Genomic DNA, 17247 nt, shown 5'->3' on the forward strand with positions numbered 1-17247 from the left:
CTGTTTTATCAAGTGGTGAACACAATGTTGAGGAAACATATCAATGGGGGAACCTGAACACATGACTGAGTAAGTGTGTGTGTATAATAACTGGATCAATGGAAGAGAGCCTGTCGATCAGCCAACGTCGAGGTTTACGAACAGGAGCATGAGTCCAATATTACCTACGATATGCAAAAAAATAAACACTGCATGCGCCACGTGGTTGGTTACACAGAGGTGGAAGTGCGCACACACAGAGAGGAACTGACAAACACAATCACTCAGACATGCAAACAGTTACACACAGACAACAATAGACGGGAGGCAGACATGTACAGAAACACAGTGTACTAAAGGCCAGTGTTGAGTCATGATAGGAACTGTTGCTGCTCTATCGATATCCATTGTTCATGTTCATCTTCCCCGTGGTGCCCCAGCGAGCCTAGCTACCTACCATCTCATGGGCTGTGCTAGCCTGTATCAACTCGCCCTGCACTGACTGGCTGGCTGGCTGGCTGGCTGGGACCTGGTTAATATGCTGCATGCCTACCTGCACACCACACCATCCATCCATCCATCCACAGCTTCATGCACATCAAATCAGACGCATGGACTTCTTTCTTTGTTTCAGAAAGCTTCTCTTTCTCTAGAGGCAGCAATGCGTCTCTATCTATACAGAGCAAGGTTAAGTGCTTTGATGGGCGGGTTCAGCTTAGCTCAACTGAGGCCTGAGAGAGAGTTGTGGCCTGTTGAATAATTGCCTTGCAACACTTAGCCTGTGAGTACCCTGCAGTCAACTTTACTGATCACTGTAATTGATCAGTATCCCCCCCCCATAGACAATCCAACATGGGAAGCAGCTGGCCTACAAAAACCAAAACACAACTATATGCAAAGCAAAGTAAAAAATAAACGCAGGTTGTAGCGCAGCAGGGATTTGAGCATCTATTTTGAGCACTAGCGTTTGGTATGCAGGTATTTCTCCCTGGCACTGTGCCATCTCTACACACCTACAGGGTCATGTCCCAGCACAGTGGTAGGAACAGAAACAAGTACAAACTAAAATGCACCGAAATTGTAGGCCTAAATTAAGCATTGATACTATATTGGGCGGAGTTTCAAGCAGCTTTCAAACAGTCCAAAAAGAGCTGCAGTGCTATTCGATACAGAGAACAGGACTGAGGCAGCCTTAGCATGTACCATCTTTGTAATTTAACATGATTTCAAATGCAAAGTGGGCTTGTCAGTAGGCTCCACGTTGGTCTGAAAACAGGGGCATTCATAAAACCAGGTGAAGGGGGTCACACGATGGTGCTACGACACGTACCGGCTGCTTCCAACAGAGCCTCCAGTCTGGCTTGTGTTTCTGGGTCCACTGTTCTGAGATCAGCTCCGTCTGCAGCGCTGGACAGGAGCAGCTCTGATGCCGTCTTTAGCATGGGGTTGTCCAGGTCTTCCTGGTCTAATATGAAGGACTCCACCTAGAGACAAGGAGAAAGACAAGAGAAAAAGTTAGGAAGCATGCTGATGTTGATTTTGCTCAAGATAGTTGCTGGGAGAAACCCATCGCCTTATGGAGTCATTGTTCTCATAAGCTGATATGTAAAAAATGTATTTTTTAAAAATATTATTATTACAATAGTGCTTCCTATTATACAACGGGTGGGTCTAATCCTGAATGCTGATTGGTTAAAACCGCATTCCAGCCAGTGCCTATTCCACAAGTTACCACCTGCTAAATCTATGAAGTTAAAATGCCTATTTACTCCATTCCATCTGACTGCGCAATCCACTGTCTCATCAGCCCAGCCAGGCAATTTATAAACTTGATCTCCACTATCAAAAGCATCTAGATGAATGTGTTGGGAGTCGGGATGAGACAGACAGGCAGGAAGCTTTCCTCAGCCAGTCGAAATCATGAATCAGCATATTAATTTTTATGGATATACACTACCGGTCAAAAGTTTAAGAACACCTACTCATTCAAGGGTTTTTCTTTATTTTTACTATTTTCTACATTGTAGAATAATAGTGAAGACATCAAAACTATGAAATAACACATATGGAATCATGTAGTAACCAAAAAATAAAAAAAAGTGTTGAACAAAAATCGAAATATATTTTATATTTGAGATTCTTCAAATAGCCACCCTTTGCCTTGATGACAGCTTTGCACACTCTTGTCCATAGATACAGAACAAAAAGACTTAACGACTGGGTCGCGTCTCTGGCAACCAAACCAATAGAACGAACGACCAGCCGGCTTGGGCAGCAACCCTAGATTTGTGTCGGGACTATATCTTGTGGAAGGATGAAATAGTATTAATAAATTCATAAAAATAATGTTTTTAATTAAAATATGTAAATCATTATTTGAGTATGTTGGTAACCCGTTGTATAAAAGTGATAATGCCCTCGAAGCAGGTGTTGAGGATTCATCGGCACGGTTTGCTCGACTTAGTCTCGGGCCTAACAACAACCGTGCCAATATATCCTCCAAACACAGACTTCTCGGGCATTATCACTTAATTATACAACGGGTGGGTCTAATCCTGAATGCTGATTGGTTAAAACCGCATTCCAGCTGGTTTCTATTCCACAAGTTACCACCGGCTAAAGCTATGACGTTGAAATGCCCATTTACTATCCAGGTGAAAGCTATGATCCCTTATTGATGTCACTTGTTAAATCCACTTCAAAATCAGTGTAGATGAAGTGGAGGAGACAGGTTAAAGAAGGATTTTTAAGCCTTGACGCAATTGAGACATGGATTGTGTACAGTGGGGAAAAAAAGTATTTAGTCAGCCACCAATTGTGCAAGTTCTCCTACTTAAAAAGATGAGAGAGGCCTGTAATTTTCATCATAGGTACACGTCAACTATGACAGACAAATTGAGGGAAAAAAATCAAGTAAATCACATTGTAGGATTTTTAATGAATTTATTTGCAAATTATGGTGGAAAATAAGTATTTGGTCACCTACAAACAAGCACGATTTCTGGCTCTCACAGACCTGTAACTTCTTCTTTAAGAGGCTCCTCTGTCCTCCACTCGTTACCTGTATTAATGGCACCTGTTTGAACTTGTTATCAATATAAAAGACACCTGTCCACAACCTCAAACAGTCACACTCCAAACTCCACTATGGCCAAGACCAAAGAGCTGTCAAAGGACACCAGAAACAAAATTGTAGACCTGCACCAGGCTGGGAAGACTGAATCTGCAATAGGTGAGCAGCTTGGTTTGAAGAAATCAACTGTGGGAGCAATTATTAGGAAATGGAAGACATACAAGACCACTGATAATCTCCCTCGATCTGGGGCTCCACGCAAGATCTCACCCCGTGGGGCCAAAATGATCACAAGAACGGTGAGCAAAAATCCCAGAACCACACGGGGGGACCTAGTGAATGGCCTGCAGAGAGCTGGGACCAAAGTAACAAAGCCTACCATCAGTAACACACTACGCCGCCAGGGACTCAAATCCTGCAGTGCCAGACGTGTCCCCCTGCTTAAGCCAGTACATGTCCAGGCCCGTCTGAAGTTTGCTAGAGTGCATTTGGATGATCCAGAAGAGGATTGGGAGAATGTCATATGGTCAGATGAAACCAAAATAGAACTTTTTGGTAAAAACTCAACTCGTCGTGTTTGGTGGACAAAGAATGCTGAGTTGCATCCAAAGAACACCATACCTACTGTGAAGCATGGGGGTGGAAACATCATGCTTCGGGGCTGTTTTTCTGCAAAGGGACCAGGACGACTGATCCGTGTAAAAGAAAGAATGAATGGGGCCATGTATCGTGAGATTGAGTGAAAACCTCCTTCCATCAGCAAGGGCATTGAAGATGAAACGTGGCTGGGTCTTTCAGCATGACAATGATCCCAAACACACCGCCCGGGCAACGAAGGAGTGGCTTCGTAAGAAGCATTTCAAGGTCCTGGAGTGGCCTAGCCAGTCTCCCGATCTCAACCCCATAGAAAATCTTTGGAGGGAGTTGAAAGTCCGTGTTGCCCAGCGACAGCCCCAAAACATCACTGCTCTAGAGAAGATCTGCATGGAGGAATGGGCCAAAATACCAGCAACAGTGTGTGAAAATCTTGTGAAGACTTACAGAAAACGTTTGACCTGTGTCATTGCCAACAAAGGGTATATAACAAAGTATTGAGAAACTTTTGTTATTGACCAAATACTTATTTTCCACCATAATTTGCAAATAAATTCATTAAAAATCCTACAATGTGATTTTCTGGAAAAAATAATCTCATTTTGTCTGTCATAGTTGATGTGTACCTATGATGAAAATTACAGGCCTCTCTCATCTTTTTAAGTGGGAGAACTTGCACAATTGGTGGCTGACTAAATACTTTTTTCCCCCACTGTATGTGTGCCATTCAGAGGATGAATGGGCAAGACAAAAGATTGAAGTGCCTTTGAACGGGGTATGGTAGTAGGTGCCAGGTGCACCGGTTTGTGTCAAGAACTGCAACGCTGCTGGGTTTTTTCACGCTCAACAGTTTCCCGTGTGTATGAAGAACGGTCCACCACCCAATGGACATCCAGACAACTTGACACAACCGTGGGAAGCATTGGAGTCAACGAGGGCCAGCATTCCTGTGGAATGCTTTCGACACCATGTAGAGTCCATGACGACGAATTGAGGCTGTTCTGAGGGCAAAAGGGGATGCAACTCAATAGTAGGAAGGTGTTCCTAAATGTATTGTACACTCAGTGTAGATCATGTGATCACAGGTAAAAATTACAAATATTTTTTATATATTCTGACAGAGGCATGGGCAGGCCCATTTTGTGACGACACAAGCAGGTATAGCCTAGTAATTCGCACGAGGGCACCAGTGACTACGTTTTTAAAAATCCCCAAGCTCCACCCCATCTAGCATATTGCCTGGAGACGGAGCAGCACAGTGCTTAGGCCCTGAGCCTTGGTTGAATTACATTAAGCGCCAAGATGAGCTGATCAGCACATTTCCCCTTCCCTCCCTGTGACCTCCATACACCTGCCTTACGGCCCACAGGGCAGGACTTCCTGCACTGGGCAGGACACCCAGCAGGCTGCCTCTGTCCATCAGCCGTGCCAGGGTCTACAGGGCAGAAGCGCACAAGAGCGTGCCAATACCTTCCAGCCATCACGGTCGGTCACCATCCAGGGACACAGCGGTGTGTTGGATCACGGGAACAACAGCAGACAAAGCCGCTCACGAAGCACAATCTGTTCAGTAACACAGACGTACCCAACCGTACAATATCCTACAAAATGTTCTTTACAGACTGGACAACTGACAACTCGATAGCTGCCCGATATTAGCAAGCGTCACCAGCGCAAATGGACCTGAGGCTCCGCCAAAAGAACAGAGCCGATTAACTGAACTGTCGGAGGGAGCGAAGGAGGGTGTGGTCAACTCTCCATTTCCATTTTTCTTTCAGAGCAAAAGAATAAAACGACTGCGGTGAATGTAAATGAAACCATCCGGGGTATTTCCGGAGGTCGCAGAATGGCTGGAATTGTTGTGCTCAGTGCTCCAGCTCAGGGGAGAGTCTGTCTCCGGGGGAGGGGAGGGTATCTGGGGGTTGGGGAGCTTCTGTCTCCGGGCGAGGGGGGGAGAGCGTCTCTCTCCGGGCGAGGGGGGAGAGCGTCTCTCTCCGGGCGAGGGGGGGAGAGCGTCTCTCTCCGGGCGAGGGGGAGAGCGTCTCTCTCCGGGCGAGGGGAGCGTCTCTCCGGGCGAGGGAGAGCGTCTCTCTCCGGGCGAGGAGCGTCTCCGGGCGAGGGGGAGAGCGTCTCTCTCCGGGCGAGGGGGAGAGCGTCTCTCCGGGCGAGGGGGGGAGCGTCTCTCTCCGGGCGAGGGGGGGAGAGCGTCTCTCTCCGGGCGAGGGAGCGTCTCTCTCCGGGCGAGGGGAGAGCGTCTCTCCGGGCGAGGGGGGAGCGTCTCTCCGGGCGAGGGGAGAGCGTTCTCTCCGGGCGAGGGAGCGTCTCTCTCCGGGCGAGGGGGAGAGCGTTCTCTCCGGGCGAGGGGGAGAGCGTCTCTCTCCGGGGGGAGAGCGTCTCTCCGGGCGAGGGGGAGAGCGTCTCTCTCCGGGCGAGGGGAGAGAGCGCTCTCTCCCGGGCGGAGAGCGTCTCTCCGGGCGAGGGGAGAGCGTCTCTCTCCGGGCGAGGGGGGGAGAGCGTCTCTCCCGGGCGAGGGGGGAGCGTCTCTCTCCGGGCGAGGGGAGAGCGTCTCTCCGGGCGAGGAGCGTCTCCGGGCGGGGAGAGCGTCTCTCCGGGCGAGGGGAGAGCGTCTCTCCGGGCGAGGGGGAGAGCGTCTCTCTCCGGGCGAGGGGGAGAGCGTCTCTCCGGGCAGAGAGGTCTCTCCGGGGAGAGCGTCTCTCTCCGGGCGAGGGGGGGAGAGCGTCTCTCTCCGGGCGAGGGGGAGAGCGTCTCTCCGGGCGAGGGGGAGAGCGTCTCTCCGGGCGAGGGCGTCTCTCGGGCGAGGGGAGCGTCTCTCTCCGGGCGAGGGGGAGAGCGTCTCTCCGGGCGAGGGGGAGAGCGTCTCTCTCCGGGCGGGGGAGAGCTTCTGTCTCCGGGCGAGGGGAGAGCGTCTCTCCGGGCGAGGGCGTCTCTCCGGGCGAGGGCTCTCTCCGGGCGAGGGGGAGAGCGTCTCTCTCCCGGGCGAGGGGGAGAGCGTCTCTCCGGGCGAGGGGAGAGCGTCTCTCCGGGCGAGGGGGAGAGCGTCTCTCTCCGGGCGAGGGGGAGAGCGTCTCTCCGGGCGAGGGGGAGAGCGTCTCTCCGGGCGAGGTCTCTCCGGGCGAGGGGGAGAGCGTTTCTCTCCGGGCGAGGGGGAGAGCGTCTCTCCGGGCGAGGGGGGGAGAGCGTCTCTCTCCGGACGAGGGGGGGAGAGCGTCTCTCTCCGGGCGAGGGGGGGAGAGCGTCTCTCTCCGGGCGAGGGGGGGAGAGCGTCTCTCTCCGGGCGAGGGGGGGAGAGCGTCTCTCTCCGGACGAGTGGGTGTGTCTTTTACCCATACAGTTGAAGTCGGAAGTTTACATACACTTAGGTTGGAGTCATTAAAACTTGTTTTTCAACCACAAAACTATAGTTTTGGCAAGTCAGTTAGGACATATACTTTGTGCATGACACAAGTAATTTTTCCAACAATTGTTTACAGACAGATTATTCCACTTAATCACAATTCCTGTGGGTCAGAAGTTTACATACACTAAGTTGACTGTCTTTAAACAGCTTGGAAAATTCCAGAAAATGATGCCATGGCTTTAGAAGCTTCTGATAGGCTAACTGACATCATTTGAGTCATTTGGAGGTGTACCTGTGGATGTATTTCAAGGCCTACCTTCAAACTCAGTGCCTCTTTGCTTGACATCATGGGAAAATCAAAAGAAATCAGCCAAGACCTCAGAAAAAAACTGTAGACCTCCACAAGTCTGGTTCATTCTTGGGAGTAATTTCCAAACGCCTGAAGGTACCACGTTCATCTGTATAAACAATAGTACGCAAGTATAAACACCACGGGACCACACAGCCGTCGTACCGCTCAGGAAGGATACGCGTTCTGTCTCCTAGAGATTAACGTACTTTGGTGCGAAAAGTGCAAATCAATCCCAGAACAACAGCAAAGGACCTTGTGAAGATTCTGGAGGAAAAAGGTACAAAAGTATCTATATCCACAGTAAAACGAGTCCTATATTGACATAACCTGAAAGACAGCACAGCAAGGAAGAAGCCACTGCTCCAAAACCTCCATAAAAAAGCCAGACTACGGTTTGCAACTGCACATGGGGACAAAGATCGTACTTTTTGGAGAAATGTCCTTTGGTCTGATGAAACAAAAATAGAACTGTTTGGCCATAATGACCATCGTTATGTTTGGAGGAAAAAGGGGGTTACTTGCAAGCCAAAGAACACCATCCCAAGCGTGAAGCACAGGGGTGGCAGCATCATGTGGTCCTCTGTAGCTCAGCTGGTAGAGCACGGCGCTTGTAACGCTAAGGTAGTGGGTTCGATCCCCGGGACCACCCATACACAAAAAAAAAAAATGTATGCACGCATGACTGTAAGTCGCTTTGGATAAAAGCGTCTGCTAAATGGCATATTATTATATCATGCTGTGGGGGTGCTTTGCTGCAGGAGGGACTGGTGCACTTCACAAAATAGATGGCATCATGAGGAAGGAAAATTATGTGGATATATTGAAGCAACATCTCAAGACATCCGTCAGGAAGTTAAAGCTTGGTCGCAAATGGGTCTTCTAAATGGACAATGACCCCAAGCATACTTCCAAAGTTGTGGCAAAATGGCTTAAGGACAACAAAGTCAAGGTATTGGAGTGGCCATCACAAAGCCCTGACCTCAATCCTATAGAAAATGTGTGCGCAGAACTGAAAAGGCGTGTGCGAGCAAGGAGGCCTACAAACCTGACTCAGTTACACGAGCTCTGTTAGGAGGAATGGGCCAAAATTCACCCAACTTATTGTGGGACGCTTGTGGAAGGCTACCCGAAACGTTTGACCCAAGTTAAACAATTTAAAGGCAATGCTACCAAATACTAATTGAGTGTATGTAAACTTCTGACCCACCAGGAATGTGATGAAATAAATAAAAGCTGAAAGAAATCATTCTCTACAATTATTCTGACATTTCACATTCTTAAAATTTACATTTACATTTTAGTCATTTATCCAGAGCGACTTACAGTTAGTGAGTGCATACATTTTTCATACTGGCCCCCCGTGGGAATCGAACCCACAACCCTGGCGTTGCAAGCGTCATGCTCTATCAACTGAGCTACAGGAGGCCTACAGGTGATCCTAACTGACCTAAGACATGGACTTTTTTACTAGGATTAAATGTCAGGAATTGTGAAAAACTGAGTTTAAATGTATTTGGCTAAGGTGTATGTAAACTTCCCACTTCAACTGTATGTACAGACTGGTTGTATGTACATATCTACCTCAATTATCTCGTACCCCTGCACGTCGCTCAATTATCTCGTACCCCTGCACGTCGCTCAATTATCTCGTACCCCTGCACGTCGCTTCAATTATCTCGTACCCCCTGCACGTCGCTCAATTATCTCGCACTTCTGCACGCCGCTCAATTATCTCGTACTCCTGCACGTCGCTCAATTATCTCGCACTCCCTGCACGTCGCTCAATTATCTCGTACCCCTGCACGTCGCTCAATTATCTCGTACCCCTGCACGTCGCTCAATTATCTCGTACCCCTGCACGTCGCTCAATTATCTCGTACCCCTGCACGTCGCTCAATTATCTCGTACCCCTGCACGTCGACTCCGTACTCCCTGTATTTAGCCATGTTCTTTTTCCCTGTGTATTTATTTCTCATGTCATTACTTCTATTGTTTATTTAAAAAACGTATCTTTAACTCTGCATCGTTGGAAAAGGACTTGTAAATATGCATTTCACTGTCAGTCTACACCTGTTGTTTACGAAGCGTGTGAAAAATAAAATTAGATTTGTGTGTCCATCTCAGGGTGTGTGTCTGACCAAGAGCGCGAGACAGGAGGCCTCGTACAAACAAGTGACTCATTACCTCATCCATGCATCTGTATGTGTGTGTGAGAGGTGCAGGGAGGGACAGAGAAAGAGACGGAGCCTGTACATTATCTCCTACATTACACTTAGTCTGCAAGGATATTGTGGGTAATGCTGGTGAGGGGAAACTAAATCATAGAACACGTTTATTAAATAAATAATGTAAAGATGATGAATAACTTTCACCAAACATGACAATCATCGCTCCCTACAAACTGGCTAGTTTCCTTGGTAAAATCCCACTTCTGCCAAAATGTCCTGCACTTCTGACAACTCCTCTCAGCTGGAGCACAATAAGGAAATAAAATGACATTCCACCACTAAACTGGCTTTTCATTCCTAATCTTGTTAGCTAAGGTTGTTAGTTACAATACTTAAGATTTAAGCATACCAACAAACCCAAAACAAATCTAAATGTTGGCGTCACTAGCCAGGTTTCCATCCAATTGGCGACAGATTTTCATGTGAATATTCTAAAAATCTGCATAAAGATAATATCTGCATTTTCCCACCAGTGGTCTTTCCAAACGGACATGTTGCGGATAAAAATCAGTGTGTGATGACAGCGCACACAAAATGGACTTTTTCGCTCAAGGTTTTCATGTACCTAATAAAAATCTAAAGTTAAATGCGTTTCCGTCGCATTTTCAACTCTAACCGATAGTTTTAGACAAAAACTGTTACGTTAAATAGAAAATGTGATTATTCTGATCTAGGCACGTGCACTCTAGCCAAGGCACGTGCACTCTAGCCAAGGCACGTGCACTCTAGCCAAGGCACGTGCACTCTAGCCAAGGCACGTGCACTCTAGCCAAGGCACGTGCACTCTAGCCAACAGCTCGCAGATTAAGTGCGGGTAGGCTAGTCTACATAAATTAAATTTAAATTAAATTGGTCATTTAGCAGACGCTCTTATCCAGAGCGACTTACAGGAGCAATTAGGGTTAAGTGCCTTGCTCAAGGGCACATCGACAGATTTTTCACCCAGTCGGCTCGGGGGTTAGAACCAGCGACCTTTCGGTTACTGGCACAACGCTCTTAACCACTAAGCCACCTGCCGCCCATGAGATTATTATGGATGAGAAAGAATGAGAGAGAATATTTATATTTGTCTAATGGCAGTCAAGCATCTATCATCATGTCACCAGAATAAGACACTCAATGTTTATTGGAGAGGAGCATCAAGCTCATCACCGTGCATTTTCACCACCCTGTGAAGTTCACCATAACTTATTTCATCAGTAGCCTAATAAAACTGCATGGTTTCCCCAAGTTTACTTCGATATGATGGTTATTATATAAATATTTACGCATGAAGGCGTTTCCACCACATTTTTCTTGCATAATTCTACCAACACAAAAAGATCCCACCATGTCGAACGAACAGCATTTATAAAATTTTACCTTTTTCCATCACTGCGGTCGTGTTTGTCTTTCTCCTTTTTTAACCATACAGTAGGACTTTACTTGCATAAGAAATGTGGATGGAAACATGGTTACTCGCACACAATCATGCCATTGGGTACAGTGAGGGAAAAAAGTATTTGATCCCCTGCTGATTTTGTACGTTTGCCCACTGACAAAGTGATGATCAGTCTATAATTTTAATGGTAGGTTTATTTGAACAGTGAGAGACAGAATAACAAAATAATCCAGAAAAACGCATGTCAAAAATGTTATAAATTGATTTGCATTTTAATGAGAGAAATAAGTATTTGACCCCCTCTCAATCAGAAAGATTTCTGGCTCCCAGGTGTCTTTTATACAGGTAACGAGCTGAGATTAGGAGCACACTCTTAAAGGGAGTGGTCCTAATCTCAGCTTGTTACCTGTATAAAAAGACACCTGTCCACAGAAGCAATCAATCAATCAGATTCCAAACTCTCCACCATGGCCAAGACCAAATAGCTCTCGGAGGATGTCAGGGACAAGATTGTAGACCTACACAAGGCTGGAATGGGCTACAAGACCATCGCCAAGCAGCTTGGTGAGAAGGTGACAACAGTTGGTGCGATTATTTGCAAATGGAAGAAACACAAAATAATTGTCAATCTCCCTGTGCCTGGGGCTCCATACAAGATCTCACCTCGTGGAGTTGCAATGAACATGAGAACTGTGAGGAATCAGCCCAGAACTACACGGGAGGATCTTGTCAATGATCTCAAGGCAGCTGGGACCATAGTCACCAAGAAAACAATTGGTAACACACTACGCCTTGAAGGACTGAAATCATGCAGCGCCCACAAAGTCCCCCTGCTCAAGAAAGCACCTATACAGGCCCGTCTGAAGTTTGCCAATGAACATCTGAATGATTCAGAGGAGAACTGGGTGAAAGTGTTGTGGTCAGATGAGACCAAAATTGAGCTCTTTGGCATCAACTCAACTCACTGTGTTTGGAGGAGGAGGAATGCTGCCTATGACCCCAAGAACACCAGCCCCACCGTCAAACATGGAGGTGGAAACATTATGCTTTGGGGGTGTTTTTCTGCTAAGGGGACAGGACATCTTCACCGCATCAAAGGGACGATGGACGGGGCCATGTACCGTCAAATCTTGGGTGAGAACCTCCTTCTCTCAGCCAGGGCATTGAAAATGGGTCATGGATGGGTATTCCAGCATGACAATGACCCAAAACACACGGCCAAGGCAACAAAGGAGTGGCTCAAGAAGAAGGACATTAAGGTCCTGGAGTGGCCTAGCCAGTCTCCAGACCTTAATCCCATAGAACATCTGTGGAGGGAGCTGAAGGTTCGAGTTGCCAAAAGTCAGCCTCGAAACCTTAATGACTTGGAGAAGATCTGCAAAGAGGAGTGGGACAAAATCCCTCCTGAGATGTGTGCAAAGCTGGTGGCCAACTACAAGAAACGTCTGACCTCTGTGATTGCCAACAAGGGTTTTGCCACCAAGTACTAAGTCATGTTTTGCAGAGGGGTCAAATACTTATTTCCCTCATTAAAATGCAAATCAATTTATAACATTTTTTACATGCGTTTTTCTGGATTTTTTTTGTTGTTATTCTGTCTCTCACTGTTCAAATAAACCTACCATTAAAATTATAGACTGATCATGTCTTTGTCAGTGGGCAAACGTACAAAATCAGCAGGGAATGAAATACTTTTTTCTCTCACTGTACATTATTTTGCTAAATGCATTATGTTTTCCTCTACAATTACCCGGTACATACATACTTATGCCATCTAATCTCTGACTCACACCCATGTGAACCTCACGGAAAAAGGAAACATCAACTAGTACAGTGAACTGTGACGAGACTTTACCTGCAAGTCAGAGTCCACAAAAACACACACATAAATAACAATGAGGGGAAGACTTACGACAGCAATAACTTCTGTTGTACACGGCACCGGTAACTAAGTATCTCCTGTCCAATAGTCGACCCCTGACGCTCAGCCACACTCACAGTACAGCACTGAGCTGCTACAGCATTTAAAGCTTCAATGGAAATGTGTGCATGTGTGTCTGTGTACATTTTGGGAGTGCTAACTAATACATTCACAGGGTATTAAAGAGTAAAACATCCTGTGGTCAAGGGACCTTGAATAATCCCAGTCAATCTGCCTTTACTCTCCAACACAAACAGGGAAGGAAGCCCCAAAAGTGGCACTGTAAAATCATGAGCGTCTTCGTATTATAATTATTTTGACATAGAAATCTGTATGGGTTATACTGCATCGCAGTGCTAGCTGTGCCACTAGAGATCCTGGTTAGATTCCAGGCTCTGTCGCAGCCGGCTGCAACCGGGAGACCCATGGGGCGGCGCACAATTGGCCCAGCGCCGTCCAGGGTAGGGGAGGGTTTGGCCGGCAGGGATGTCCTTGTCCCATTGCGCACTAGCGACTCCTGTGGCGGGCCGGGCGCAGTGCACGCTGACTCGGTCGCCAGGTGTACGGTGTTTCCTCCAGCACATTGGAGCGGCTGGCTTCCGGTTTAAGCGGGCACTGTGTCAAGAAGCAGTGTGGATAGGTTGGGTTGTGTTTCGGAGGACGCATGACTCTCGACCTTCGCCTCTCCCGTGTCCGTACGGGAGTTGTAGCGATGGGACAAGACTGTAACTACCAATTGGATACCACGAAATGGGGGAGAAAAAGGGGGTAAAATACCCCCCCAAAAAATACATAAATAAAATAAATCTGTATGGGTTGGGTTACTAATAAGGTGTCAACAAATAAAATCACATTTTATTTGTCACATACTCGTTAGTATCGTAGCAAGGAAACAAAACAAAGCCGATTTAACTTCTTTAGGAAAACAGCCCTAATGTTGGAAACAAACATTATGTTGTCATCCAGATTCACATTTATTTTCCAAGCTCTAGCAACCAATATTTTACATACAGCAGGTTTTTAAAGGACCAAATAGTTTGGTCTGCTTAGTGTTTTCATTTTTTTGCCCTTGAAAAAGATAGTGCAAAATTGGTATCTTCACAGCCCTAATAAACAGCTTGTGTGGCAGCCAGGGACTTTAAATGGCTGCCTGATCTAAGAATGCAGACTAATGGCGTGTCTACCTGGGGCAGTGCTGGTAACTATACCCTGCTAACCCCTCCCACTCTATTACACCCCTAAATTCAAACCAAAATACCATCAACCCAACGGGAGGAAGTGGCACCCGTTATGAGCTATGCAAGGCAACAGACACCCTTGTCCTGTATACAGAAAGGGGAGGAATCATATGCAGCTCCGGGAAACAGCAACCTCTGTGTCTGAGTGTGTGTCTTGGTGTATGTATGTACTTTTTTTTTCTGTGCGTCTCGATGATGTGTGTGTGTGTCTAAACTATTCTGACATCACTTCTTTTCATAGGTGATGTCAATTATCGATAGGAACCCATTTAATTAACAGCTGATTGAAAAAAATGTATTTCTCAAACATTTCTGTGACCAAAAGCTGACTAACTTAAATACCAAATTGAGGAAAAAGAAAAAGAGAAAAGTAATTTTGTTAACAAAGAAATGTTTAAATTCCCTTGAAGCGAGTGTGAGTGAGAACACACAGAGGAACCAGGTGGCAGAGGTCCATCATCCTATTCCAACACCCTCTTCAAACTGGTCAGGCACTCCTTCAGATTTCCAATGATCATCAAGGTCTGAGAGCAGTCATTTACAATGTCTATAGATACGACTCTGGTGTAGTGCAAAGAAGGGAAAATAACATTGGAATAAAATATTCAGCCAATTTAATTTTGCTCATCACCATGAAAAGGTACCCATTCCAATGTGAATCAAAGTGTGAGTGTCTCTCGCCTGAACATTACTTTATCCTACATATGAGATTAGTCATTTTAGAATAGGTAGAGTTAAGAATTAGCTAACTCTGAAATGTCATGTTGGATTTGATCACTGGAGCATTTCTAAACCCTTTGCTGAATTATGTTACATCATCACTCCAGTAAACATCTTGACTGACAGCTCGGCACCATGCTTCTAACAAACATTACACATCAAGCCGTGTTGTGTTTGGGAAGTGTGCCATCAACCCTGGCGAAGTACCTATAGAAATTCATAAAACTGCGTGTCAAGTTAAGAGGACCTGCTAACTAACGTTAATTAGTTTGCTATTCAAAGATGAGGGCGAATGTGCCTAGCCAGCTGGCTAGTTAAACAACGTTAGAGCCAAATAGACAACTGAGGTGACAATGAACAAGTGAATGCATGATTAAATGCCAGTTACCATATCTAACACTAGAAACATTTGTCTTCACCAAGTTACCTGTTCAAAACAACTTACCAGTTTGTCCTATAAACAGGCTAACAAACGTGTGGTTAACCCCAACTAGCTAGCTACCCTTACTACCTAGCAACATTTCACTAGCTAGCTAACTTTAGCAGTTGATGGCGCCGCTGTATGTGCTGCCACTACGTTAGGCCTAAATCGAAGCCTCTGCCAAAATACTGCTCATAATATGACAAATTGCTGAATATGTTACTAGCTTACTCGCCACATGACTCTACAAACAATCCGCCAAAATACAAGGCTTCTGGCTGATATTTTTGTTGATACAAGAAAGGAATGAGGGTTCATGATATCGTCGAAAGAGACGGGATTAGGCAACGTTAACTAACATGAATCTTGTCCAGTTTCGCTGGGTTAGCTTAGCTAGCATGAGTGGTTTACCTCAGATACCTCATCGTCGTCGCTGGCAGATCCAGGGCCGGAGGAAAGCACTGCGGCCGCAGCGAGTTTGAAATCAAGCCTGTCAGCTGCAGGCCCACCAGCCTCGCCAAACAAGCGGACTTTCTTTCCACCAACACCAATCCCTAAGCCCCCGAGTCCGGCTCCTGGTGTGGCTCCAACCCCCATTCCTACAGCAGAGGAGCGCGGAGTCACAGAGTCAATCTCGTCCTCGAAGCCGTCCGTCAGCATTGCCGTCCCGGCTACTGCATCCTGCATACTTTCCTTAGTATTTTGTAATCTAATAGACGCACTATTGTCTTAAACTTTCTTTGGGGTTGTTGGTATTTTAGTAATTATGTTTATACTTCAGAAAAATCCTTAAACTCTCCTGAAGCGAGAAGAGTGTATTTTTCCTCCAAGCCATTAACTTTCTAACAACCTATCATACTTCGCTCTAGTTCTCTCTTAACCCGCCTCTATTCAGAATCCATGCATATTATTGGTCAGGAAAATACAATACCAACATATCGTTGGCTAGAATAGATGCTTGTCAGCGGAAAGCACGCGACGTCAAGGTAGGTTTACGAGAACGAATTGAAACGGAATATTTCGAAGATCATTGGACACTTGCACGTCTGTCACAAAAAGTGTCACCTCTGTGATCCGCCTATCCTTGCATTTAGTAATAATGAATTGCAGTGTTATCAAATTTAGAAATCCTTAATTGAAACAATAACAATACGACACCCGCCTCAGTTTTGGTACAAAGCTGAAGGATGGGCCTGGATAAATGTAACCACTTTCAAATTCATAGACAGAGGTATGGATGCAAGGACCAGCCATCCATGATATCAACATTATAGTTAAACCATGTTTTGAGGCTATAGTGTTTACGTTTACAAACATTGGGTGTAAAACAAGGTTATATGTTGGGTTATGATGGTGTACGACAGTTGAACTAAGCTCATCGGGAATTTATCAATTATATTCTTCAAAAATCAATGGGCATATATCATTAATTTATAAGTCCAAACATGTATTTAGCAATTTAGGATTCGAGTTAGATCTTTGCCAATAGACTTTTCAGGGATACTTAGGCAATGCAATAGTAAGTGGCCACTATAGTCCCAGTTTCATGTCAGTCTGTCAATAAATGTACAAATGTCAACTACACATTTCAACTCAATCTCTCAGAGCCAAGCCACTTTTATTAGACCATAAAACCATTTCCAAACGCCATTGATGAGGTTGGCATATGGGACGCGGCTAAGGATGGTGGGGCAGGAAGATATCAAACGGGATTTCCCATATAAGCAATCTGCCCCGCCATTTTTGGACATACATTAATGATATACTCAATGATTATTGAAGAATATAACTTATAAATGCCTCGAGCTTAGTGTAGCTGTGGTACCCCATCAGAACCCACAATATAAGCTTGTTTTCCTCCAATGTTTGTAAACACTGCAAATGTAAACAAACACTGTACAGCCTCAAAACATGCTTAACAATTGTACTATCTTGGATAGTCAGTCCATGCATCCATAGCACTGCCTATGAATTTGAGTGGT

At 45.8% G+C, this 17247-nt stretch overlaps 1 protein-coding gene across 1 annotated transcript in view; it reads right to left on the reverse strand.

The window, feature by feature from the left end:
- LOC121579157 (ankyrin repeat and KH domain-containing protein 1) overlaps nt 1-16098 on the reverse strand; it is a 45002-nt gene extending 28904 nt beyond the window's left edge. The window contains exons 1-2 of the mRNA XM_041893493.1: nt 15677-16098; nt 1310-1463 (exon numbers count right to left, since the gene is read on the reverse strand). Of these exons, the coding sequence (XP_041749427.1) occupies nt 1310-1463; nt 15677-15952 (430 nt within the window). The 5' untranslated portion in view covers nt 15953-16098. The remainder of the gene's footprint in view (nt 1-1309; nt 1464-15676) is intronic.
- Nucleotides 16099-17247: the final 1149 nt, after the last annotated feature.

Source organism: Coregonus clupeaformis, chromosome 13, assembly GCF_020615455.1.
Source record: "Coregonus clupeaformis isolate EN_2021a chromosome 13, ASM2061545v1, whole genome shotgun sequence".
Taxonomy (NCBI): Eukaryota; Metazoa; Chordata; class Actinopteri; order Salmoniformes; family Salmonidae; genus Coregonus; species Coregonus clupeaformis.